Here is a 27480-nt window from a genome sequence, read left to right as displayed (position 1 = left end):
TTTGGGTGAAGATCTAAAATGGTCATTCATAGGAAATGAATAAAATGCTTCCATCCCCAACTTACAGCCGTGTGAAAGCCACTGGTAACTCTACGGGGTTTAAGGTGTCCTGTAGTCACATTAAAGGACAGTTTTGGCCCTACTACTATGTAAAAGCTTCTACTGACTATTGCCCTGTCCTGCCACTTCCTCCCTTCTCTCTCTTCAATTCAGACCCTCTTTCCTAACCTCTTTTTTTCTACCCCGCTCCCAGATATCGTGCCGAGAGACAGACTGAATCCAGGAAGAGACTGCAAATCCTCCAACAGTGTAAATCAAAGGGGCTCAAGTTTACTTCAACAACAGCATACAAATATATTTCAAAACAAAGCAGAGGGATCTGATAGCCTACTCAGCAGACATATCCACCAAATACCAACTGTTTGCTAAAATGATCTGTTCAATTTATCTAAATTGTCTAGATATCTAATAGGCAATTTATCTAATAATTAAAACATGAAAAGATTTGAAGTGGGTGAATTTAATTGTAGGTAAATGCTGCCTTAAAAGTAGACAAAGCAGGGGTGCCTGGGTGACTCAGTTTAAGCATCCAACTCTTGATTTTGGTTCAGGTCATGATCATGGTTCGTGAGTTCCAGCTCCACGATGACAGCATGGAGCCTGCTTGGGATTCTCTCCCCACCCCCCCTCTACTCTTCCCCACCTATGCACAAACGAACTTTCTCTCTCTCTCAAAATAAACTTTTAAGAAAAGTAGATAAAGCAGAAAAAATACCCTAACATTTGCAGAGAAATAAATCTTTTTTTCCCCTATTATTTATTCTTTGAGAGAAACAGAATGGGGGGCGGGGGGATGTTGTGGGGCTCAAACTCGTGAACTGTGAGATCATGACCTGAACTGAGGTCAGACGCTTAACTGACTGAGCCACCCAGGTGCCCCAGAGAAAGAAATCATTTTTAACAGTTGTTTCATAAATGAAATTTTTAATCTCTCCCCAAATCCTTTATATCAGGAGAGGTAACATTATTCCCGTTTTAAAGATGAGGAAACATTCAGGAGGTTAAGTGATGTGCTTGTACAAAGTCCTAAAGCTAGGAAGTCAACTTCTAGCCAATACAATCCAGGCTTTCCTACATTGAGATTTTTTCCAATACATCTATACAGTTTCCAATAATATTATCTGCCTTTGGACTCCCCACCAATTCATATTTACTATTCTGTCTTTCCCACCTTATTATTTCATTTCTCTTTTATATTTGGATGGAAGCTGGGATTAAACAGGAACCAGAAAATCTTGTGACCTGCTAAGAGGTGTTATTAAAACTTCTTAAAAATTGATCCAGTATTTTTTGCAGAAACTAATTAACTGAAAATACATACCACACAGAATACGACTTAATGTGGAAGAGAGGGGATTTTAATTATAATGTGACAACTCCAAAGATGATGAGTACCCCAAGCTTAATGAAAACCAAAGATGGGTTCTGGGAAACATGCATCAGTTCAACTGAATAATAGCCCAAATGCTATGCTCTTACATTGCAAAAAGAACAAGAAACACAATTTAAAAAAAAGAAAAAACTTTTTAAAAAGGTGCTCAAGTTTACTCCAACAACAGCATACAAATATTTTTCAAAACAACACAGAAGGATCTGATAGCCTACTCAGCAGACATATCCACCAAATACCAACTGTTTGTTAAGAGAAAGAGAGAGGGGAAAAAAGGCCAGAAAGGAGGTATAAAACATGACTCCTACTTTCCCAGCTAAGAAGTCAGTCTGGTCCACTCCACTCCACTCCATTCTAGTCCCCAGTGGCACTGGGAGGTCCAACAATCACTGGAATGACCTGCACTGAAATGGAGGTCAACCCCTGCCTGAGGATACAATATCACCCACTGCTCAATGCTCTGTGAAGGCAAGGCCTCTGCAACCTCTTTGTTCCCTCCCTCTCCATTGCAGGATCTACGGCTCAGAACCACCAGGAAATCACAGGGTCAGGAGGTGAGGAGAGCTATTTACTGCTCTCGGAGAGTCACTGCCTTCTTTCTTGGCCCCAGCTGGCCAGGAGAGAAAAGGGAAGGCTGTTTATATTTGCAAAGGGCTGAGAGTGTGAATGAGGGAGGCTATGCCCTGTATGTCAAATACAGGGCTAAGTCTGGAGGGGAGGGTCTGCTCTGGCTCCTTGATCACTACTCAAGCTCATCACCAAATCTCTGTCCTGCTGTCCACATACACCCTTCTAGCTGAGGGGTCATGACAGCGGTCGTAACAAAGCTAGGTGCTGCAGCAGTTGCTCAAGAGGCCCAAGTTGGAGCACTCACATGTGACAGTTCACAGCTGCCCAAGTCTAACAAGTCTACTCCTAGCACTGGTAAGCAGACAAACATGACCCTCACCAGTGACCACTGACCAGCTACCATTCTGGCTTGTAAAATATGAAAACCACTGGCAAAGAACAGCTAAGGAATACACCTTTTCAGGATAAGTTTTATGAAAAAGCCAAAAGGCAAAAAAAGTTCTGATTGAGAGGAGGCAGCTGTTCCGAGCCTCAGGTGAGGAGTTTGGCTTAGAGGTACAAAATGCGGCTAAAAGCCCACATACATGATTGGAGAATAGGTTAAAAAAGAGAAGGATATGAAAAATGAAGTAAGTGGGGGAAATTTTAACCTTTAATTTTTACCCTTCTTAAAAGAAAAACAAAAACAAAAGCCCAACCCTAATTTAAGTATTGGACCAGAGGGGAAAGACAACTATCTCCAAACATATACATGAAGATGATAGATTGAATACATGTACCAACTTTTTTTCAGTCCTTCCCCAAACTCCAACAATAAGACAGTAGAGATATTTTTTTTACGGCATAAGCCTACAAAGATGGGAAGAAAAGGAAAGGAGACAATATCAACACAAGTTGGGAAGCTAGGAGGCAAATGAGCAAATGTTAAAAGGACTCGACATATTCAAGACACAGAATCATAAACTGGCTGTGAAGAAAGCCCAAATCAAGCCCAGATATACCACCTAACCCTCCCGAAGACTTAGGAACTTGTGGTGCCTGTGGAGGTTGAGAATGAGGAAGGGGAAGACTCTAAAATAAGGATTGGTTCAAGTGTGTAGAAGCGGTCCCATCCCAAGATGCTGTGTGACAGGCAGAATTTTAGGATGGGCAGCATGATGACCTCCGCCTACGTCACCTCCACGTGAATGGGGGCAGAAGCTGCAACTTGCTTCTCACCAACAGAAAAAGGCAAAATTGATAGGATACCACTCCCCGAATCAGGTTATGTTTTCCATAAACTGTTAATGTTATAGAAGACTCCGTCTTAGCTCACCAGAGAGAGAGAGGGGAGCAAGCAGCTATGATGTAAACTGCTGGTGGAAAGGGCTAGAGAACTGCCCGAGCCTCTATGGGCAATTGACTTCAGTCCTACAGCTGCAAGGAAATGAACTCTATGTCCCAACTACATTAGCTCGGAACTGAACCCTGAGCCACAGATGAACACACAGGCTAGCTGGTTCCTTCACTACAGCCCTGAAAAAATGCTGAACAGAGGTCTATGCTGTACCCCAACTCCTGACCCATGTGAACTGTACATTCTAAATGTGTGTATTGTCTTGAACTGCTAAAGCTGTGGTAGTTTGTTACATAGCAATAGAAATCTTGCCAGACTGGGGTTTATTTTCTGGAGAGGTTTAAAACTGAGGGTCTCTGAACCAGGGGACATTAATATGGATGAGGGGCAGAGGTGCTGCTGTACTGACAATGAGCTTATGCGTACCCAACAATAAGATCCCCAGTTTTCATCCTCAGCTCCCAGAACAAAGCTTGGCCTTCACCCTCATGGCAGGCAGTCTCCTTTGGGAAATGTTAACAGCTCAGAGGAAAGACTTCAATAAGCTTACATTAAAGGGCCCCTAAGTAACAGATAACGAAGAAACATGGTTCTTCTCTGAAATGGTAAAGATCAAAACAAACTACAAGATAGTCAATTAGAGAAAACAGAAATTACAAAGAAAATTTCAAAATAAACTGAATTACTAACATCCAGAGAGACAGAAGATACTGCACTAATGAACCAAGAATATGGCTAAAACAAAACAGAAAAGAAAAAGGAGGTGGGGGTGGGGTGGGGTGCCGATAAAGGGTGAAGGTGGCCAAAAGGTACAAACTTCCAGTTTTAAGATAAGTAAGTTCTGGGGATGTGATATATAGCTTAGTGCCTATAGTTAACAACACTGTATCCTATATATTTGAAAGTTGCTACCAGAATAGATCTTAAACGTTCTCATCACACACAGAAAAATTCAACAATGTCTGGTGACATGTTACCTAAAGTTATTGTGGTGAAGTCATTATGCAACATATACATACATCAAATCATTATTTTCTACACCATAAACTAATACAATGTTATTATAATTATATCTCAATAGAATGGGGAGAGGAGCTTTTAGGAACTAAAAATGAAAACAAACATTTCAACACAATAAAAGCCATGTGTGACAAACCCACAGCAAACATCATACTTAATGGTGAACAACTGAAAGCTTTTTTTTTTTAAATAGTTTATTGTCAAGTTGGTTTCCATATAACACCCAGTGCTCATCCCCACAAGTGCTCTCCTCCATGCCCATCTGAAAGCTTTATCTCTAGGATCAGGAATGAGTAGAGGATATCCACTGTCACCATTTTTATTCAATATAGTACTAAAAGTCCACACCACAGAAATTAGGCAAGAAAAAGATATAAAAAAAAAAAAACAAAAAAAACTCCAGTTGGTAAGAAAGAAGTAAAACTGGGACTACTTGAAGATGGCATAATACTATAGACAGACAATCCTAGGGACTCCACCAAAAAACTGTCACGGAACTAATAAATGAATTTAGTAAAGTTTCAGGATACAAAATTAGTAAATTAATATATAGAAATCTGTTGCCTGTCTCTACACAAATAATGAAGTAGCAGAAAAACAACTTAAGAAACCAATCTCTGCAAGTGCACCCAAATAAAATAATATCAGGAATAAATTTAACCAAGGAGGTGAAAGACCTATACTCTGTAAGACACTGATGAAAGAAATTGAAGATGACATATCTAGAAAGACACACCATATTCCTGGACTGGAAGAATATTGCTAAAATGCCCAAAGCAATCTACAGATTCAATGCAATCCCTATCAAAATATCAAGAATATTTTTCACAGTGCTAGAATAGATAATCCTAAAATTTGTATGGAACCACAAAAGACCATGCATAGCCAAAGCAATCTTGAGAAAGAAGAAGAAAGCTGGAGGCATCACAGTCCTAGATTTCAAACTATATTCCAAAGCTGTAGTAATAAAGCACTTTGGTACTAGGACAAAAATATACACATAGATAGACATGGAACAGAATACAGAAAACAGAAATAAACCCACGGGTGGATTAATCTACAACAAAGGAGGCAAGGATCTACAATGGGGGAGACAGTCTCTGTAATAAATGGTGTTTGGTAAATTGGACAGCTGCATGCAAAAGAATGAAACTGGACCACTTTCTTACACCATTCACAAAAATAAACTCAAAATGGACTAAAGACCTACCTGTAAGATCAGAAACAAACCATAAAACTCCTTAAAGAAAATGAAGGCACTAATCTCTTGGATGTCAGCCTTAGCAACATTCTTCTGGATAGGTCTCCTCAGGCAAAGGAAACAAAAGCAAAAATAAACCACTGAGACTACACCAAAATACAAAGCTTCTTTCTACACAGTGAAGGGAACTATCAACAAAATGAAAGGGCAAACTACAGAATGAGAAGACATTTGCAAAGGATTATGAAAGGGGTTAATATCCAAAATACTTATGTATGCATACCAGTCAATACCAAAAAACGTAATCTGATTTAAAAACAGGTAGAGAACCTGAATACATATTTCTCCAAAGAAGACAGAATGGTTAACAGACACGATGAAAAGATGCTCAATATCACTCATCATCAGGGAAATCAAAATCAAAACCACAAGGAGATATAACCTCACATCATCAAATGTCTATCATCAAAAATACAAGAAATAACAAGTTCTGGCAAAGAAGTAAAGGAAACCCTCGTGCACTGTGAGTAGGAATGTACACTGGTGTGACCACTGTGGAAAAGAGTCCAGAGGTTCCTCAAAAATTAAAAACAGAAATACTCAATGATCCAGTAACTCCACTGGTGGGTTATTTACCAAAGAAAAAGAAAGCATTAATTTGAAAAGATACATGCACCCCAATGTTTACTGAAGCATTATTTACAATAGCCAAGACACAGAAACAACCTAAGTGTTCAGTGATGGATGAACGGATAAAGAGGTGGTATATATATATAAACACAATGGAATATTACTCAGCCATTAAAAAAAAAAAAAAAGAAATCTTGCCATCTCCACCAACACAAATGGACCTAGGAGGTATTACACTAAGTGAAATAAGTGTCAGGCTGAGGAAGATAATTACTGTATGATTTTACTTACATGTGAAATCTTAAAAAAAAAAAAAAAAAAAAAGCAAATGAATGAACCAACAGAAAACAGACTCACAGATACAGGAAACAAAAACCCAAAAAAAGAGGGGCGCCTGAGCGGCTTAGTCGGTTAAGCGTCCGCCTTTTGCTTAGGTCATGATCTCGCGGTTCGTGGGTTCAAGCCTTGCGTCGGGCTCTGCTGACAGCTCAGCCCAGAGCCTGGAGCCTGTTTCAGAGTCTGTGACTCCCTCTCTTTCTGACCCTCCCCTGCTCACGCTGTCTCTCTCTCTCTCCTAGAAATAAATAAAGCATTAAAAAAAATTTTTTTTAATTAAAAAAAAAAAAACCAGAAACCAAAAACTGGTAGTTGCCAGAAGGGAGGGAAGTAGACGATGAGCAAAATAGGCAAAGGGGATTAAAAGGTACAAACTTCCAGTTATAAGACAAATGAGTAACAGAGATAAGAAGTACAGCAAAGGGAATATATTCAATAATATTTTAATAACCTTGTACGGTAACTACTTATGGTAAGCACTACATAATGTATAGAACTGGAATCACTAATCTAATTCTGCAATTAACATTGTGTCAATGATACTTCAATTAAACGCACACCATGAACAAAAAAATTTTCAAAAATATAATGAAGGGTGAAGTTGAAATCTCCCCCCCAAAAGTAGAAAAAGGTAGAAATAGAGAAAATATACAATTTTTATGTCACAGAGATGGGTGTCTTCTGCAGGAATGTAGTTGAAAATGAAACTGGAAAGACTAAATGGGAATAAATCAGAAAGGGCCTTAAAGGCCTACCTAACCATTTAGATTTTAACAGCTTTGCACTTCCAGGAGTGAAGTGAAAAAACTGACTGTTTTAAGAAGTAGACAACTCTAGGGGTGCCTGGGTGGCTCAGTTGGTTAAGCGTCTGACCAGCTCAAGTCATGATCTCATGGTACATGGGTTCGAGCCCCGTGTGGGGAAGCTCTGTGCTGACAGTTCAGAGGCTAGAGCCTGGTTCAGATTCTGTGTCTCCCCCTCCAACCTGTTCCTCCCCTGCTCGCACTCTCTCTCAAAAATAAATAAACATTTAAAAAAAAAAAAAGGTAGACAACTCTAAACACCAAAAACATCAACCAATCTTCAATGACTGAGTCAGAGAGCCTAAATGGGGTACCATAGAAATCCAACAACCCTGGATTAGAGGAGGGACGGTAGGAACAAAATTATCTAGGAGGAAATCATAAGTACTTCACGGTATCAAGAGTATCACGGTATCAAGTATCCTCAAGAATTATCAATAAGCTAAAGATCCTCCGAATACATCAATACATACACAAATAAGACGCCTATATCCAATTCTCAATGAGCAGAAAGAAACCAGAAGGGTCTCTCCCTGGCTTGCCCTGTCTCCCAGCAGTATCCTCAACCAGACAGGCCAAACACCACTATACATGCAGCACTTAGCACTTAGTTGTCATTTGCTAAATGAACAAAATGTGAGTTTATATATATATGATCTTGCATGTTTAATATAGTATGAGCATTTCAGAAAACTATCAAACTGTGTACCCTGATTTTAGTTCAGAAAATATTTATCATTAGTTATATGCTTAACTGGTATTTGTTGTTATATGCAGTAAAGAATATAATGTACATGCTGTTTTAGGTACGGTCTAGGTTTCTTTCAAGAAGTTAAAAACATTAGGCTTGATATTCTTTTAGAAACACTATTTAAATGGGTTTATGGCTTTAGTTAAATGGATTTAGGCCTTATGGCAAATAAAGATGGAAGGATTCTGGAAAGCAACATCTCCGAATCTGTTTATCCGGCAGCTTGATTGGGTTGTGCTGCTTCTTTTGTTTGTTTTTGACACATACACACAGGGGAGGGGGGGGGAGGGAGAGAGAAAGAGAGAGAGAGAGAGAAAGAGAGAGAGAGAGAGCATGCACACAAGCCAATGTGCACATGAGTTGGGGAGGGGCAGAGAGGGAGGGAGATAGAGAATCCCAAGCAGGACTCAAACCCATGAACCATGGGATCATGAACTAAGCTGAAGTCAGACTCTTAACCTCCTGAGCCACCCAGGTCCCCTGGGGTTATGCTTCTTTTAAGAATCAGGGCTCACAGTTTATAAAGACTTACAAACAAGCACACTCAACAACACATAAGCATGAGGGAAAATGAATTCCAACATAAACTCAGGCGAGCCACTAAAATCCAGTGGACTTTTAACCACTAATTATACATCTACCAGAATTTAGTTAACTAAAAGCATTGTCAATATTTAGCCATTTTAGTGTTTTGTTACTGTGCACTTACCCTGAGCACCACACAAAGCCATGAGCAGGCGTCCTAACTAAGACAGTGATAAAGTGAGAAAACAAAATCAGAGCGGTCAAGATTTGTTTAGCACAACAGACTCTGTGAGGCGCAGTCGGCAGCACAGAGGAGCAGCAGCTGCCGCACCGGTCCCAAGCCCACGGAAACCTGATCGGAAACCTGATCGGAGGACAGAACGTTCATCTGCGCTCGGCCAAGGTGAAAGCACCCGGAAGCCAAAGAGCAGACAGCTGCTCCAGCAGGCAGGCTGGCACAGGAATGCGCCTGAGTTCCAGTCTGGTAGAGCAAAATGCCTTTGTCCTTCAGCAAGAATAATGTTAATCAGAGCCATCCTTCACTTCAAGAGCCACTTACACATCTGCTTTGTGCAAAATGCACACACAGGACGTGGTTCTGGGGAAGAATCGCCTCCTCAAAGGAAAGAAAGTAAAGGAAAATTTCAGTGGCTCTGGCAGTTGTGGCTGGTGGATATGGAAGAGTAAAGGTAGAATATAAAATAAATCTTAATGTGTTTTATGATAATACAATAAACCAATTAAAAAATTCCATTTACACTTCAGTACCTGTTCAATATATGCTATGTAGAAAATTCTTAGAAGATTCACAAAAATGGTGACAAGTTACTATCTATTCTCCTAAAACTCCCCACTAAGACGAGGGTCAACAAATGATTAAAATACAAGGTAGATTGTTAGAAGGATAAAAGGGAAGTGGAACAGGTGTGAACTCAAGTGAGGGTGGCTTCAAAATGGGCCCTATATGAACATATGGGCGATCCTCCTTCTTCCCTCCCCTCTTGCACGCACACACGCCAGCTTTCAACCACAAGAAGAGCTCCTTCTTTCACTCATGAAGTGAAAGAGCTTTCTTTCACTCATGAAGTGAAGTGGGAAAAAAGAGGACAAGTATTTAGAACAAATTTCCCAAAATGAACAGCCTCAATGAAGTAGGTCAGTGATTCTTACAAGTCCAAGACCAGTTTCCACCAAATGTAAAGAATAAGAGGAAAAGGATACATTATTTGCTTTTCACAAATTTTATTTAATATAAAGTTCTGTCTGTTCTGATTATTAAGTTCTTCCTATTTTGTGATAAAATACAAAATAAAACTAGCGACCCTGTATCGGCCCCCTGCAGGTTGAGATTCCAAATTTACTACTATACTAACAGCTTTTGACGGTAGCCCCATAGCCGTGGGTGGTACCTGCCGCAGCAATTTCCATAGAGGAAGAGTGGTCCCAAGGCTGGGGCTCAGCTAGCCCGGAGCCTCTCAAGTATCCTCAGGCTCCCAGCCTCTCTCCAGAGAGCCTCGGCAAGGCCGCTGCCACCCTCCCGCAGCCCCCTGGCACCTCTATCACACAGACTCCTCCGTGGGAGGAACACACACTGGGAGCAGTTTCCGTGCACAAAAGGGTCACAAATAGCTTCCAAACCACAAGGAGTTCCTGTCTTTCTCACCAGACACCACACTGACGAGAGACAAGTTAATCACAAGTGGCAGGTGAAGTGAAACCTCTTTGTGCCAAACTATTTCCTAAATAAATCCGGTATAACTTTGTCTTGGCTGGTACACATCTCCAGTCTGATAGGCAACCAACAAAGTACAGGTTTTAGAAAGAACATCCTAAAACACAGTATATGTTATTTTACTTATCTTGGCATCCCTTGCTCCCTCAAACTTTAATTCTCCCACATGAAGATTTCTTTAAAAATTTTTTAACATTTATTTATTTTTGAAAGACAGAGAGACACAGAGCGTGAGCAGGGGAGGGTCAGAGAGAGAGGGAGACACAGAATCCAAAGCAGACTCCAGGCTCTGAGCCGTCAGCACAGAGCCCGATGCAGGGCTTGAACCCATGAACCGTGAGATCATGACCTGAGCTGAAGTTGGATGCTTAACCGACTGAGCCACAAAGGCGCCCCTCCCACATGAAAATGTCTGTTTTCAATTCCTTTTTCCTTCTTTCCACCCTTCATTTTAGAAGGATATGTACATCTTACCAAGACAAAATGTGGTCCACCAAATTCCTCCCTTGCTTTATCAATGAATCTAACACTTGGTTATAAAAAATTCAAACTTTGCCGTACAAAAAGAGAAACACAACTAAACAGAACTTCCTCCTAAATACCTCTCCCTCTTCAAGCTGCCAGTCCAGCTTTCTCCTGCCTTTCAGGGGCAACATTCTGCTTCTACCTACATATGTACCCTTCCACCTGAGATTCAATCCTGCTTTACCTCAATATTCCAATCAACTATTCTCTTAAAGGTACCAATGACCTTCTAGTCTCAAAATCAAATGGCATTTCTGACTTCCTTCACCAGTCTTTTTATCAAGAGCACTTCTGGGACACCTGGGTGGCTCAGTCGGTTGGGCATCTGACTTCAGCTCAGGTCATGATCTCACGGTTCATGGGTTCAAGCCCCACAATGGGCTCTGTGCTGACAGCTCAGAGCCTGGAGCCTGCTTCTGATTCCCTATCTCCCTCTCTCTCTGCTCCTCCCCCACTCACGCTCTGACTCTGTCTCTCAAAAATGAATACATGTTTAAAAAATTAAAAAAAGACACTTCCTGAAACTTACCAATCATGACATTAACTTTCTGATTCTCAGCTTAATTCCCCTCGTACTTCTGAACTTCCCTCTCTCCTTTTCACTCATATGTGGATCAGGAGAAACCTAACAGAAGACCATGGGGGAGGGGAAGGGGAAAAAAATAGTTAACAGAGAGGGAGGGAGGTAAACTCTAACAGACTGTTAAATATAAGGGTTGATGGGGGTGGGGGAGAGAGGGGAAAAAATGGGTGATGGGCACTGAGGAGGGCACTTGCTGGGATGAGCACTGGGTGTTGTATGGAAACCAATTTGACAATAACTATGTATTTTTTAAAAACCCTCTCCCTATTAATCTGTCAAAGCACAGGGGACCTCCCCTTGCAATGATATGAATGAGAGAGATGCGAAGTACTGGGTGGCTCAGTCAGTTAAGCATCTGACTCTTGATTTCGGCTCAGGTCATGATCTCAGGGTTTGTGGGATCTAGTCCTGCACTGGGCTCTGCACTGACAGCATAGAGCCTGTTTATCTGTCTTTCTCTCTCTCTCTCTCTCTCTCTCTCTCTCTCACTGTGCCTCCCTTTCTCATGTTCTCTCTCTCAAATATTTTTTAATAAATAAAAAGAGATGCATTTCATGGGAGGGTTTGGATATATGTGAGGTCCAACATAGCCTTAATGGTCATTAAAGGAAGAAGAAAGGAGAAGGCTAAGTAGGAATCTGATACAAATTTAGTAGGTAATCCTATAGCTTACCATATAAACAGTTATTGGGCCTTGACAATGCACTAGAAAAATAATGCCTGCTACAAAGCAGTGATTTCCAAACCATACTCCAGATGAAGGAAGAAGGCTATGATGTTTTAAATGCTACATTTCCCTGAAATGTTTTAAGAAGGGGTTATAGCGCTTTCCAAACCTTTAAAAGTACTCTTAATTGTATGATATAAACACACAAGGAACCTGAAAATAAGAACAGCATACATATTCCAATTCAACGCTCAGTTTCCTCATATGGAAAATGTAGCCAATAATACTCCCATACCACTTCACTGAACTATACTGTGAAAAAGTAAAGGAAGTACTATATAAACTGGCTTTGAATCCTACAGCATTATTTAAACTCATACAGTTGTTTTTAAAGCAGTAAGTGCTTTAAAGTGAGTATTAATAACAGCTATCACAGAAATCTAAAGCTACATTTTGGCTTTCTAATAATCAAGTTAATCTTTGCATTTTAAAGATCAAAGTTAATATGACAAAATTCCACAAAGCTAACAAAGGTATTATACTGAAATCAAATAATACAAACATTAACATATCTATTACTAAGGTATGTACGGATTTAATAAAATTTAAAATTAAAAAACATAAACTTGTAAGAATGGTGGAAGTGCTTCCTGCAGAAGACTGCAAATTTGTAACCTTATTAAGAAGAAAAATTTTAGAGATCTACCTTAAGTCCAAAGATTGTTTGAAGAATGCTTTAATTTCACCAGTACACAGTGAATTCTACATTTCTATATTAGATACATACCTGGCTCTGTGAATCTGTGAGTTGAAAAAATATTCCTCAATTTAATTTCAAAGCTATAGTCTCACAAATAATTACTTTACAGTAATAAAAATTATACTTGAAAATCCTAACCTGTTCAGAGAACAATCTTCCTTCCTAAATGTGAAGCCTCTATCATACATTTAACTCTCTCATACCATCAAGAAATTAGTCAGATGAGTAATTAATCCACATATTAAAAGCAGGCATTTAAAGATATACTTCTTAGTAATTCTCACTTAAAAGCAGTATCATGATCTTAGGTATTTAACAAAATTTCCTAGCTTTTGTAAAGGCCACAAGGTGCTGCTTCCTTCCATAGCACACACATAAAAGTTCTTATTCCTTTACTAGCTATTAATGAAATAGGTCCTAACTTACTTGAAATTCCCACGTACAGACCTTTAATTGAGAAGATTAATAGCTTATTAGTTAGGATCTTTTCAGTTAGAAGTGCAGATCCCTACCTTAAATGAGCCTGAGCCAAAAGAAGAATTTATTGGCCCACATAATTTAAAACACCAACGGAGGGCCGAATCGGATAAACAGTGTCATTAAGAGCTCATCAGCTCAGCTATGGGTTGGTGTCATTTTGAGACAGGCTTACATACATGATGGCTTAGAAAAGATAGACGTCAGAAGTTTAAGACTCATATGCAACTCAGCTACCTCAGGAAAAGGGTGGCTTTTACTTTTCTTTTGAAAGAGCCCTCGTCAATACTACTGCCATTATGTTAAATACACTGCTTGGAAATGATCGCTGTTAGGAGCTCTGGTGGGCTAGGCTTGAGTCAGGTACCACTCTTGGGGGGGTCAGGCTTACATATATACATACATACTTTTTTTTTTTTTTTACAGAGGCACACTGAGTAGAGGGAGATAGAAGGGAAAGAGAATCTGAAGCAGACTCCATACTTGGTGCAGAGCCTGACATGGGACTTGAAACCACGATGCTAGGATCATGGCCTGAGCTGAAATCAAGAGTTGGACATTTAACTGACTGAGCCACCCAGGCACCCATGGGACTCTTGATGGAATGAAAAGGGTTATTCTAAAATAAGGAGTGTTGGTATCCTAAGGGGATGTCAGGTGAACAAATAACATCTATGTTGGTCATAGACCAGTGTTCCTCAAAAAATACCACCAGGTTTTTTTGAGGAGGACTAATAGACTATCAAATGCAAAAATTATACAAAGTAGGACTACGGGTTTACATGTAGCTATTCTCTTCAACTTATTCCTTATCAAGAAACAAGTAGTTACATTGACAAATGCTTCCTTTCCACTGTCAACTCTCCTATATGGATTTAATCTTAAAAGCTGAACTATGAACACAAATGTGTAACAGACTGAAATTTAATAGTTAACACTGTAAAGCTTCAAGAAGAAAGCACAGGAGAAAATCTTTATAATCGTGGGGTAGGCAACAAATTACTGGGACACAAAAAGTATGAGCTACACAAGAAAAATACCAACAAACTGTATCATAAAAATTTCAAAGTTTGTGGCACAAAAACAGACACTCAGATCAGTGGAACAGAATAGAGAACCCAGAAACGGACCCACAAACATATGGCCAAGTAATCTTTAACAAAGCAAGAAAGAATATCCAATGAAATAAAGACAGTCTCTTCAGCAAGTGGTGCTGGGAAAACTGGAAAGTGACATGCAGAAAAATGAACCTGGACCACTTTCTTACACCATACACAAAAATAAACTCAAGATGGATGAAAGACCTAAATGTAAGATAGGAGGCCATGAAAATCCTAGAGAAGAAAGCAGGCAAAAATCTTTCTGACCTTGGCTGCAGCAACTTCTTACTCAACACATCTCCAGAGGCAACGGAAACAAAAGCAATAATGAACTATTGGGACCTCATCAAAATAAAAAGCTTCTGCACAGCAAAGGAAACAATCAGCAAAACTAAAAGGCAACCATGGAATGGGAGAAGATTTTTGCAAATGGCATAACAGATAGAGTTAGTATCCAAAATCTATAAAGAATTATCCAACTCAACACCCAAAACACAAACAATCCAGTGAAGAAATGGGCAAAAGACAGAATAAACACTTCTCCAAAGACGACATTCAGACGGCCAACTGAACATGAAAAAATGCTCAACATCACTCATCATCATGGAAATACAAATCAAAACCGCTATGAGATACCACCTCACACCTGTCAGAATGGATAACATTAACAACTCAGACAACAACAGATGTTGGCAAGGATGCAGAGAAAGAGGATCTCTTTTGCACTGCTGGTGGGAATGCAAACTGGTGCAGCCACTCTAGAAAACAGTATGGAGGTTCCTCAAAAAATTAAAAATAGAACTACCCTATGACCCAGCAAGTGCACTACTAGGTATTCATCCAAGGGATACAGGTATGCTGTTTTGAAGGGGCACATGCACCCCAATGTTTATAGCAGCACTATCAATATAGCCAAAGTATGGAAAGAGCCTAAATGTCCATCAATGGATAAAGAAGATGTGTATGTGTACACACACACACACACACACACACACACACACACAATGGAGTATTACTCGACAATCAAAAAGAATGAAATCTTATGATTTGCAACTACTGGAACTAGAGGGTATTATGCTAAGCAAAATCAGAGAAAGACAAGTATCATGACTTCACTCATGAGGATTTTAAGACACAGAACAGATGAACATAAGGGAAGGGAAGGAAAAATAATATAAAAACAGGGAGGAGGTCAAAACATAAGAGACTTTTAAATATGGAGACCAAATAGAGGGTTTACTGGAGGGGTTGTGAGAAGGGGGATGGGCTAAATGGGTAAGGGGCATTAAGGAATCTACTCCTGAAATCATTGTTGCACTATATGCTAACTAACTTGGATGTATATTAAAAAAAATAAATCAAAAAATTTTTTTTAAAGTTTAAGAGTGCCTGGGTGGCTCAGCAGTAGGTTAAGTGGCCAACTTCAGCTCAGGTCATGATCTCAAGTTGGTGAGTTCAATCTCAGAGTAGGGCTCTGGGCTGACAGCTCAGAGCCTGGAGCCTCCTTCAGATTCTGTGTCTCCCTCTCTCTCTGCCCCTCCCCTGCTCACAGTCTCTCTCTCTCTCGCTCAAAAAATGAACACTAAAAAAATTTTTAAAGATTAGTCTTAAAAAGACACTTGAAAAACCCACATCTAACATCATACATTATAATGAGACACTGAGTCTTTCCCTCCAAGATCAAGAACAAGATGAACATGTCCACTGTTGCTATTCAATACTGTACTGGAAGATCTAGCCAGTGCAATTAGGCAAGAAAATGAAGTAAAAAGCATTCAGATCAGAAAAGAAGCAAAGCCATCTCTATTTACATATAACATGATCTTGTCTAGAAAAATCCTTAGTGATCCACTGAAAAACTATTAAACTAATAAACGAGCTGAGAAAGGTTTTAGAGTACAAAATCAGTATACAAAAGTTGACTGTAGGGGAGCCTAGATGGCTCGGATGGTTTAGCCTCCGACTCTTGGTTTCGGCTCAGGTCATGATCTCTTGGGTTCATGAGTTCAAGCCTTGTGCTGGGCTCTGTTCAAACAGCATGGAGCCTTCTTGGGATTATTGATCTCTCTCTCTCTGCTCCTCACCCACCTGCACTCTTTCTCTCAAAAATAAACGTTAAAAAAACAAAAAGGTTGACTGAATTTCTATACATTTTACCAATGAATAATGGCAAAGTAAAAAAATTTTAATTCCATTTATAATACCATCACAAAGAATGAACTTAACAAAAGAAGTACAAAATGTGTATATTGGAAACTACAAAACATCACTGAAAGAAATTAAACAAGACCTAAATAAAACTGAAATGACATCTCAGGTTCTCAGATCAAAATTCAATATTAAGATAGAGTTATCTCCCAAACTGTTCCAAAGATTCAATGCAATCCCTATAAAAATTCCAGCTGGATTTTTTTTTTAAAAACAGACATTGGTGAGCAGATGCTAAAATTTATATGAAAATGCAAGGGACCCAGAATTGCCAAATCAATCTCAAAAAAGAGTAAGTTTGAAAACTCACATGTCTCAATTTCAAAACTTACTACAAAGCTACAGACATTAAGGCAGTATAGTACTAGCCTAACACTACATACATACAGATCAATGGGAGAGAACTGAGAGTTCAGATATAAACCCTCACATTTAGGGTAAACTCCTTTTCTTTCACTTATTTATTTATTTTTAACGTTTAATTTATTTTTGAGACAGAAAGACAGAGCATGAGTGGGGGAGGGGTAGAGAGAGAGGGAGAAAGAATCTGAAGCAGATTGTCAGAATTCTGTCAGATTCTCAGACAGAATCTGAGCTGTCAACACAGAGCCCGATGTGGGGCTCGAACCCACAAACCGTGAGATCATGACCTGAAGTCGGAAGCCCAACCAACTGAGCCACCCAGGCACCCCAAGGTAAACTGATTTTCGATAAGACTGCCAAGACAATTCAGGGGGAAAGAACAGTCTTTTTACCAAACGGTGCAGGCACAGTAAGACAGCCACATGCTAAACAATGAAGGGAAGCTGGATCCCTTCCTCCTATCATACCCAAAAACTATCACTGACTTAAAAGAACTAAAACTATAAAACTCTTAGAAGAAAACAGGAGAAATATTTGTGATTTGGGGTCAGATAATGGTATCTTAGCTACAACTCCAAAAAAGAAAAAATAAACTGGGACTTCATCAAAATCACAAACTTTTGGGCTGTAAACAATACCATCAAAAAAATGAAGACAACCCATAGAATGGCAGAAAATATTTGCAAATCAGGTTTCTGAAAGGGACTTTTATACAGAATATAAAGAGTTTTTCAATCTCAGCCATAAAAAGACAAAGCAAATTTTCACATGGGCAAAGGATATAGACATTTCTCCCAAGAAGATATATACAATGGCTAATAAGCACATAAAAAGATGCTTAACATCATAGCTATTAGAAAAATGCAAAGCTACACTGAGATACCACTTTGCACCCACTAGCTGGCTATAATAAAACAGAAATAATAACAAGTGTATGTGAGATGGAAACGTAAAACAGCGTAGCCACTACGGAAAAGTTTTGCAGTTCTTCGAACTGTTAATACAGTCGTCCCCTTTTGGCCTTCCATTTAAATCCCTCCCCAATCTCCCTACAGGTCTCTAAAATTTTCCCTGACTGCACTTTTATTTCTCCCATGTGTAACCTGCCAGGGCAGTTAGTGATCTTATCACATATTTGGGCATTTAATTAATTGTCCTATTATTTTTCTTGAAGATGGGCTGTGATTATCCTCCTCTGTCTGAGCTCCTTAAGGATAAGGATAAACTTGGACAAGAGATGAGACCTAACATTTTATTAAGTACCTGCCTAGCTAAATACTAAATATATGTTATCTTATAACAAGTTTTAGAGTCTGAGCTTGAGTTTCTTCATGTATCAATCACAATACTACTACAAAGTCCTGTTGTAAAAACAGTGGGAAAAGTCCAAGATATCTTAAGNGTCTGTATGCATTTCTATAATGAAATATACCTAAAGTAACTTGCACAGCAAACTGACAACAGCAACTGCCTTTCAGGCTGGAAATGGGAAAACTTACTTTCTCTCTTTACCCTTTTCAACTTTGTGAATTGTCTATCCTGTGCCATCACTACCTCTACAATAAAATTTAATTTTAATTTTTATTTCAACTTTTTTAGTGTTTATTTTTGAGAGAGCGAGTGAGCGAGTTCATTAGATCGTGCACAAGCAGGAAATGGGCAGAGAGAGAATGAGACCTAGAGAATCCAAAATAAGGTCCAGGCTCTGAGCCGTCCGCACTGAACCTGACATGGGGCTCAAACTTACCAAACGCAAGACCATGACCCGAGAGGAAGTCAGATGCTTAACCATCTGAGCCTCACAGGAGCCCCTTTAATTTTTATTTTAGAGAGAGAGCATGTGAGCAGGGCAGAGGGGCAGAGGGGAGAATCTTAAGCAGGTTCCACGCTCAGCAAGGAGCCTGACATGGGGCTCATGACCTGAGACAAAATCAAGAGTTGGAAGAAACTCAACTGACTGAGCCACCCAGGTGCCCCCAAAATAAAATTTAAAAAAATTACACGTATACACACCCACACATACACATGTGTATGAAATACATTCTTAAAATATTAAAGTAAAAACAAACTTCATTTCAGTTATAGTTATCCTACTAATATTTATCACCACCCTTACTTTCTTTCAAAGTGCTTATTTTGACATCATGTTCTACTGAAACATGACATTAATTTACTGGATGTCTTCTTTTCATGTAGGAAATTAAAAGACTCACCCATCCTTTATGTTAATTAGTATTGTAGTATGTGCTTGGTGAACAAAGTAATGACACATCCTGGTCTGCCCAGGATAATCCTGCTTTATTTTATGCCTACTGCCCTGGCATAATTATCAGTGAAAATTATATGCTCCACCTACTAATGGACCCAAGGAAAAAGAACTTTATTCTTCTTGTAACATCAACCAGGAGAACCATTTCATCAACTTAGGGAAGAAATTATGACAATTTTTTATACCAAATTCCTCTTTTGGAAGTACGAAGAAGTGAATATAACAGGACTAACATTTTGACCTCACACAGCACACCTGGTCCCTGCCCTTAGAGTATTTCAAGTTGGGACTTATTTCTTCATCCTGATAAATCAATTTAAAAGAAAAAAACAAAACAACAGCAACGACAAGTAGACACTGCACTACTGTTACCTTAAATAGGAAAAAAAGGCCATTTCTATTTTTCAACTCTAAATTCGCCACCTTAAATGGTATTTTTCAGGATATAGTAAATATAACTTAAACACTCCAGCTTCTCTTTTCATTATCCATTCTTGAACATTTTTAAGAAGCAATTAAAAAATCAATTGTTACATTAGACCACAAGACATTTATTTCATCATTCCTTCTTGACCATTGAGAAGTACTTTCTCTTTTAAGTACTGGAAGTTTATCATAAATCAAGGAGTTTTCCAAAATAACACAGAGAACAATTTTATCAGATAATCCAGAGTGCTGAGTTTCAAACTGCAGTTACCTAAGGGCCCTTCTGAAGCAGGGATGCTAAACTGTGATGCACAGGAGGCGAAGTCAGGCCAAGTCAGGCCCTCTGCTTGTTCTGTTCAGTCAACAAGCTGAGAACGGCAAATTTTACATTTCTTAAGTAACTGAAAGAAAATAATATTTTCTTTTTTTTGTTTGTTTTGTTTTAAGGTTTATTTATTTTGAGAGAGAGAGCAGTGTGACAGTGTGAGCAGGGGAATGGCAGAGAGAGAAGGACACACAGAATCTGAAGCAGGCCCCAGGCTCTGAGCCATCAGCACAGAGCCCGATGAGGAGCTTGAACTCACGAACAGCAAGATCATATACCTGAGCCGAATTTGGTCGCTTAACCAAATGAGCCACTCAGGAGCTCCCCTCCGCAAATATTTTGACACTAATACCAGTTACTACAAGTAAAGTTTTATTGAAACACCTCCATGTACCTTCATTTATGTATGATCTATGGCTGCTTTTGTACCATCGGTAGAGTTAAATAGTTAAGTAGAGACCACATGGCCTGCAAAGCCTAACATATTTACTGTTTGGACCTGTACTGAAAAAGTTTGCCAACCCCTGGTCTAGAGGCTTTCAGAAAAAAGCAGATCCTTCTTCACTCCATATAGTGAAACAATGCGGGAGGGAGAGGGAGAGAAAAGAGGAATTACTATTTTTAATAACCACCTGGTGTAATTCTGTCATAGACAGCATACTTAGAGAAAACTGATCTAGACTATTCATCTACAGATGCTGATAAAAGGGGGAAACTGCCATGTGGAGACTTGTAATCTCACAGCTGAGTAAGAAGCGAATAGTTTCAGAGAACAGAAAGGATTCCTTCTTTCAACACAGTACATACATGCATAGCCAATTTAGCCTCCCCTCTCCTATACACTGCAGGACATTTAAATCCTGCGAGATCAATAAAATAAATAAAAAATCCAGCGATAAAAAGAAGTCCATTTTCATTTAAAAAATTTTTTAAATGTTTATTTATTTTTGAGAGAAAGAGACAAGAGCGTGAGCAGGGGAGGGGCAGAGAACAGAGAGGGAGACACATAATCGGAAGCAAGCTCCAGGGTCTGAGCTGTCAGCACAGAGCCTGATGCGAGATCACGACCTGAGCCGAAGTCGGACGCTTAACTGACTGAGCCACCCAGGTGCCCCAAAACATTTTAATTTCATGTGATAAATTAATTTCATTTTACCTTAAGATTTGTACTTTTGAAGATATGCTTAAGAAGTCCTTCTAGGAAGACCTGTGGGTCACATTTCTTTTTTTACCATCACCTCCCCTACCAAAAAGACACTACCACATTTTCCTTTTTAACTTTGTAGTTTACCTTTCACATGGAGACCTTTAATCTATCTAGAACTTTCTTCATGTGTGGTTATTAGAATAGGAATCCTCCATATAGGGTAGAAATACTTCCATATTAGTGAGTCAGTTTCCCTACACCATCTATTAAACAATCTATCCTTTCCCTTACTGTTTTTTGGGTACCATAGTAATCACATATTAAAATCCAAATTGACATGTGTCTATCTCTGAGCACTTGAAATCTACTTCATTTGTCTATCTTACTACAAGGTCAGGGCAATAAAAACAGTTGTACTCCCTGCCAACTTACTCTTTCTCTAAGACTGACCTAGCTGTTCCCGAGCACATTCTCCACACCTAAATTTGGAAATAGTTTACACAGTTACCTCAAAAATTAAAATCCCAAGTGGAATTTAGACTGGAATAGCATTAAATTTGTAACAAAGATTTAATACCACCTACCTATACACTATAGGCTTAACAGATAGTGGTCAGAGAGGGAGAAGATCTATGCAAAACCTAGAACAAATATCTAACATAGCCAAATAGAACTTTGGTAGAAGCAGTAGGCAAATGATCTGATTAGGCAATATACAGAATAGGATACACAAAAATCTAACAGTTATTAAGAGACTAACTAGTGGTATAATCCAAGAAATGCAAATCAAGTTGTAAGACACTACTCTATACCTACAGAATTATAAAAAGCTGAACATGAGATCATGCTAAGGAGATAGAGGGACACAAGAACTCTCCTGCCCTGCAACTAGCAGGCACAGAGAAGAATACAACCATTCTCGAGAGTATGTGGCACAACTTCAGTAAAATGAAACTTAAGCGAACTCTGTGACTCCCTACAATCTGGCTAAATTCTTAGGTCCATCAAAGGACATATGCTAGAATCCTCCCTGCTGCTGTGCCAGTGGTGAGGGACAGCTGGAAGCAACCCAGACTTCTTCAGACAGAATGGATATACACCTCATGGAATATTATGTAGCAGTTTCCAGCCGCGAATTAGACTTTGCAGAGCAACAGTGAGAACTTAAAATACGGTGTTGAGTAAAAAAAGTGGGAAACAAAATGAGATAACAGCATTTATGTATGTTAAAAATACGAACACACTAAATACACTGGCAAGAACACATATAAATAATGTATAGAAACACATTAGAATGAGAGCTTTGGGTATTAATTAGGAGTAGAAAGTGAGGATAAAATGGAATAAAATAGTAAGAAGAAGAAACTTGGTTTACACAAAGTGTCCGTTTTTATTTTCTGGTAGTGGGACCACTACCAAACACCAAGGCAGCTGCTGGAGCCTGGGAGAGACCCCTCCTTTCCCCCAACACACACATACACACACACACACACACGCGCGCACACACACACACACACGGCTCTACCACTGATTATTTTTACATACTCCAGTTTTACATGTAACATTAAAAAAGCCCTAAGCATAAAAAAATTATAAATGGTGAAAGAACTATCATGAAGACATCCTGAATTGGTACAACCAGAATGCATGATAAAGATGGCATTAAGATCCCATTAAAGAGATAAAGGAACACAAGAAAAGCATTTGGGTGAGGGAACTAGGTTTTAGACATGCTTTGTTAAGTTCTAGTGTTTGGTTGAAAACACTCCAGAGAGCAGTCGAGGATGGCCGGAGGTAGACATGAGAGTTATCCAGATTGTCCGCTGTCGTAAATGCCACATTATTTATTAAAGGTGACTGTGGCATGGAAGACATGCATGGCGCTAATGACATGAATGCTCTAGGGAAAGCGGAAAGATGCTGATTTAAGACCAAGGAAACTAATAGGAAGCAGAGGTAAAAATGAATGTGGAAGGGGAGAGTGAAGAAGGTAGGGAGTACATCATTATAGCTCTCTTTTATTGACAGTGGACTATGTGTTGGGGGCGTCTGGATGGCTCAATTGGTTAAGCATCCAACTTCAGCTCAGGTCATGATCTCACAGTTCTTGAGTTCGAGACCTACATCAGGCTCTGTGCTGGTAGTGTGGAGCCTGCTTGGGATTCTCGCTCCCTGTCTCTCTCTGTCCCTCCCCCACTCACTCTCTTTCTCACAAACCAAATAAAACAACAAAACTATAAAATCCAGAGTGTCATGAATGGTGCTCCAGAGAGTTGTGCGATTCAGTGGCCCTCTCATTTTTATCAGCAGCACAATGCTGTGCACAGTTCAGAACGTCCATAAATAAACATTTAGCAGAATTGCATATCCTGTAGTTAACAAGACTGGTATTATCTTCATGATTACACAGACCACAGCAAGGTATTATGGTAACCTAACAGCCTCCCCTGACCCTCTCTTCACCCCCAACAAAATTGAGTATGAGGCGACAGACGGCTTCCCAAAGAAAGTCAATTTTAATCTTAGAAATTTTAAGGAAGTTGTCTTCAAACTATGCCCTTGCCAGAAAAACAGCTCTGTATCATACTACATACTACTATAACATATTTTAAAATATTCATTTATATAGACTATACAGTGGTATATTAAGGTAGTAAATAGTATTTTTTACAATTATATATATCTATACATACTTTTATACAAACAGTACATAAAGCACATAATAGTACATGGTAAACTTCATAGTAATTATACTATAACTATACTTTATAGGGTTCTCTACTTAAATAAGATAAGCCACTGCTCTCCTCAGAGGTCAAAATTAGATATCAATAAGAAAAAACTGAGCATGTGAATATCTATTCCAGAAGAGTCTACGTTATAAAATGTCTATCCCATTTAGTGCTGTAAAATGAGGAATTTCCATTTTCTCAAAAAGTATACCATCTTAGGTATAAACTTAAAAGATCAGAATTTTAAAAATCTAAAAAAATAATTGTAACTTATAGTAATGAGATTTCATATCACAAAACTGCTATTAGGTTCTGATACAGAACTGTGTATAAAACTAGACACAGATTTATTTCCTCAAGCTCTGCATTCAGTTGCTATAACAAAAGGAGGCCTAAAACATCATTTGCCTATCTCAAATTATTATAAAAAGAATTTGGGAATATTTAAAGCAAATATAAGATAATTGAAATGAAAAGATCTATTCTAAAAAAACACCACAAGGCCAAAAAACCTCAGTGGGCCATGAAACAGTTCAAATCTACCTTCTTACCTGATCCTAATTTAAAGCCTATTAAATGTGAGATTTGCCACCCGTTTAACTAAGTCAAACTAAAAGTTACACCGTATTTACTTTCTCTAGTTGCAATAAATGTTTCGAGGTAAATTACCAATCACTAGAATAATCATCAGTATAATAAGCAATGGAATAATCAAAGTACTAAATTGTGTGCCTAAAGTCTTTAAAAAGAGACTTCTTTTTTTTACCTTCCGACAGCAGTTACCCCATCCTCACCACCCACCTCACTCCTCTCCTGCCAGAACTCCAAACCACTATGACCCAAACATACTTCCACAAACCAGAAAGATCTAGGACAAGGATATAAAACTGGGACTTGCAACTGCATGTGGTATTTTCACTTACCAACCCATAAGATTTCAAATTTGTGTCACAATAGTACAGTGTAACACTATATTCAAAAGTAGTAGCCATGTGGCTTTTCTGGTTAATGGTGACTACAAGTGTGGCTTCAGAATCCTAGAACTGAATGGCAATGGTTTAGAAAAGGCAATTTTTAAAAATGAAAAAATGTAAAAGATGAATATATGACATTACATTTTCTCCTTATTAGATTTAAAATAGATTTGCAGGGGCGCATGGGTGGCTCACACGGTTAAGCGTCCGACTTCGGCTCAGGTCATGGGTTCGTGGGTTTGAGCCCCGCATCAGGCTCTGTGCTGACAGCCAGCTCAGAGCCTGGAGCCTGTTTCGGATTCTGTGTCTCCCTCTCTCTCTGATCCTCCCCTGCTCACGCTGCCCCCCCCAGAAATAAATAAAACATTAAAAAAAATTTTAAATAGATTTGCAAATCCAACAGAAACATTGAAGTAGAAATGTAATATATAACAATGTAGCCATTTAAACCCTACTATAATCAATACATACAATATACTCTTCTAAAGTGACTTGACCTGTATCATATTAGAATTAACATGTACTCAACACACATGTAATCCTAAACCAGTATGAGGGGGTTAAAAAAAAAAAATCAAGTCTAAAACAATTAAAAATTCTAATTACAAAGTGCAGTTGACATGGCCAGAAATAGTTATCAGTCTCCAAATGTCAACATGAATTTTAAATAAAATCTTACTGGGGCGCCTGGGTGGCTTAAGTCGGTTAAGCGTCCGACTTTCGCTTAGATCATGATCTCGCGGTTCGTGGGTTCGAGCCCCGCGTCGGGCTCTGTGCTGACTGCCAGCTCAGAGCCTGGAGCCTGTTTCAGTCTGTGACTCTCTCTCTCTCTCTGACCCTCCCCTGCTCATGCTGTCTCTCTCTCCTAGAAAGTAAAAAAAAAAAATCTTAAAAAATAAATAAATAAAATCTTACTCATTTAAGCACATAAAATTTGAAACATAAACATTTGAGTTTAATGCCTCCCCACACTCATTATAGCAAGAATCCAGTAATTCCTTATATCCTTTCAATCTTTTCAGTTTGCCAGCATTTCTAAAAGTAAATATTATCAGTATAAATGTATAAAAGCTAGAATAAGATAAAAGTACTGTTTTCAAATGACTGATTTTTATTTACAAAAAAAAAAAAAAGTCATGGGTCTTTTAGTCATTTGAGCTTCTGGCCAAGATGGAATAACAGGGACCAAACTTACCCTACTACCTTCAACAACTAAAAAAAGAAAACATAAAACCCCAAATATATAAAACAATAGTTTGTAGACAGTGGCCATGAAGAAGCTCAGCTCAGGGCAGTGATTACTGAGAAAGAAAAACAAACACAGGGAGACCTACGACTGCCCCTGCAGTACAGGAAGGGGCAACCCCAATGCCTATAGCTCACAAGTACTGGAAAAGACAGAGCTACATAAGGGCGCCTGGGTGGCGCAGTCCGTTGTGCAGCTGGTCCAACTCTTTTTATTTATTTTTTTAATGTTTTATTTATTTCTGAGAGAGAGAGACACAGCTTAAGCAGGGGAGGGTCAGAGAGAAAGGGAGACACAGAATCTGAAGCAGGCTCTAGGCTCCAAGCTAGCTGTGAGAACAGAGCCCGACGTGGGGCTCAAACCCACGAACTGTGAGATCACAACCTGAGTGGAAGTCGGACCCTTAGCCGACTGAGCCACCCCAGCCAACTCTTCATCTCAAGCTCAGGTCTTGAGCTCAGGGCCATGAGATCAAGCCTGCTGTTGGGCTCTACATTGGGCATGAAGACTACTTAAAAAAAAAAAAAGGCTGCACAGGAAGAGGACTCTAGAGATCTTAAAGGGTCCCCCCCAAAGTATCTGGCTAAATACTGATCAATGCAGGCATGAGAGGACACAATACTCACTATCCAGATAGGAGGGAAAAGAATACCCAGCTGGAATAGAAAGAACAATTTCCAGGCCCACCTCAGGATTAAGAATAGTCTGTAAAGAAGTAAAACCTCATAATTCCCAGGGCATTGGGTAAAATACTCAGATTGGTACTGCCTCAGCAGAAGTGAAAAGTTAGCTTTCATTTCTGTTCTGATCACTCTTTTTTTTTTTTTTTTAATGTTTTTTTATTTATTTCTAGGAGCGAGAGACAGACAGACAGCGTGAGCAGGGGAGGGTCAGAGAGAGAGGGAGTCACAGACTGAAACAGGCTCCAGGCTCTGAGCTGGCAGTCAGCACAGAGCCCGACGCGGGGCTCGAACCCACGAACCGCGAGATCATGACCTAAGCGAAAGTCGGACGCTTAACCGACTAAGCCACCCAGGCGCCCCTGTTCTGATCACTCTTAATAAAGCTTAAAAGCAGGTCTCAAAAGAATCAGACTATTTTCAAGTAACTGAAATGCATCTGAACTTCACTGCAAAGCTCAAGAAAATATTTAAAAATACAGGGGCACCTGGGCAGCTCAGTTGCTTAAGTGTCCGACTCATGGTTTGGCTCAGGTCATGGTTTCGGCTCAGGTCATGGTTTCATGGTTTGTGAGTTCAGGCCCTGTGTCAGGTTCCAGCCTGCTTCAGATTCTCTACCCACCACCCCCCCCCGCCGCCCCCCC

At 39.3% G+C, this 27480-nt stretch overlaps 2 protein-coding genes across 4 annotated transcripts in view; one reads left to right on the top strand and one right to left on the bottom strand.

Annotated features, from left to right (window-relative positions):
• NKIRAS1 (NFKB inhibitor interacting Ras like 1) overlaps positions 1-13822 on the top strand; it is a 56856-nt gene extending 43034 nt beyond the window's left edge. The window contains exon 5 of one of the 2 annotated variants that reach the window (XM_077760715.1): positions 13793-13822. In XM_077760715.1, coding sequence (XP_077616841.1) covers positions 13793-13807 — 15 coding nt within the window. In that variant the 3' untranslated portion in view covers positions 13808-13822. Of the gene's footprint in view, positions 1-253; positions 507-13792 lie in introns of those variants that run through there. The other variant, XM_077760713.1, reaches the window with a different exon arrangement.
• UBE2E1 (ubiquitin conjugating enzyme E2 E1) overlaps positions 1-27480 on the bottom strand; it is a 79732-nt gene that overhangs the window by 14382 nt on the left and 37870 nt on the right. The gene's annotated exons all lie outside the window — the stretch shown is intronic.

The sequence above is a fragment of the Crocuta crocuta genome, unplaced genomic scaffold (genome assembly GCF_008692635.1).
Source record: "Crocuta crocuta isolate KB4526 unplaced genomic scaffold, BGI_CrCroc_1.0 scaffold253, whole genome shotgun sequence".
NCBI classification, from domain to species: Eukaryota; Metazoa; Chordata; class Mammalia; order Carnivora; family Hyaenidae; genus Crocuta; species Crocuta crocuta.
This window is presented reverse-complemented; position numbering and strand designations above follow the sequence as displayed.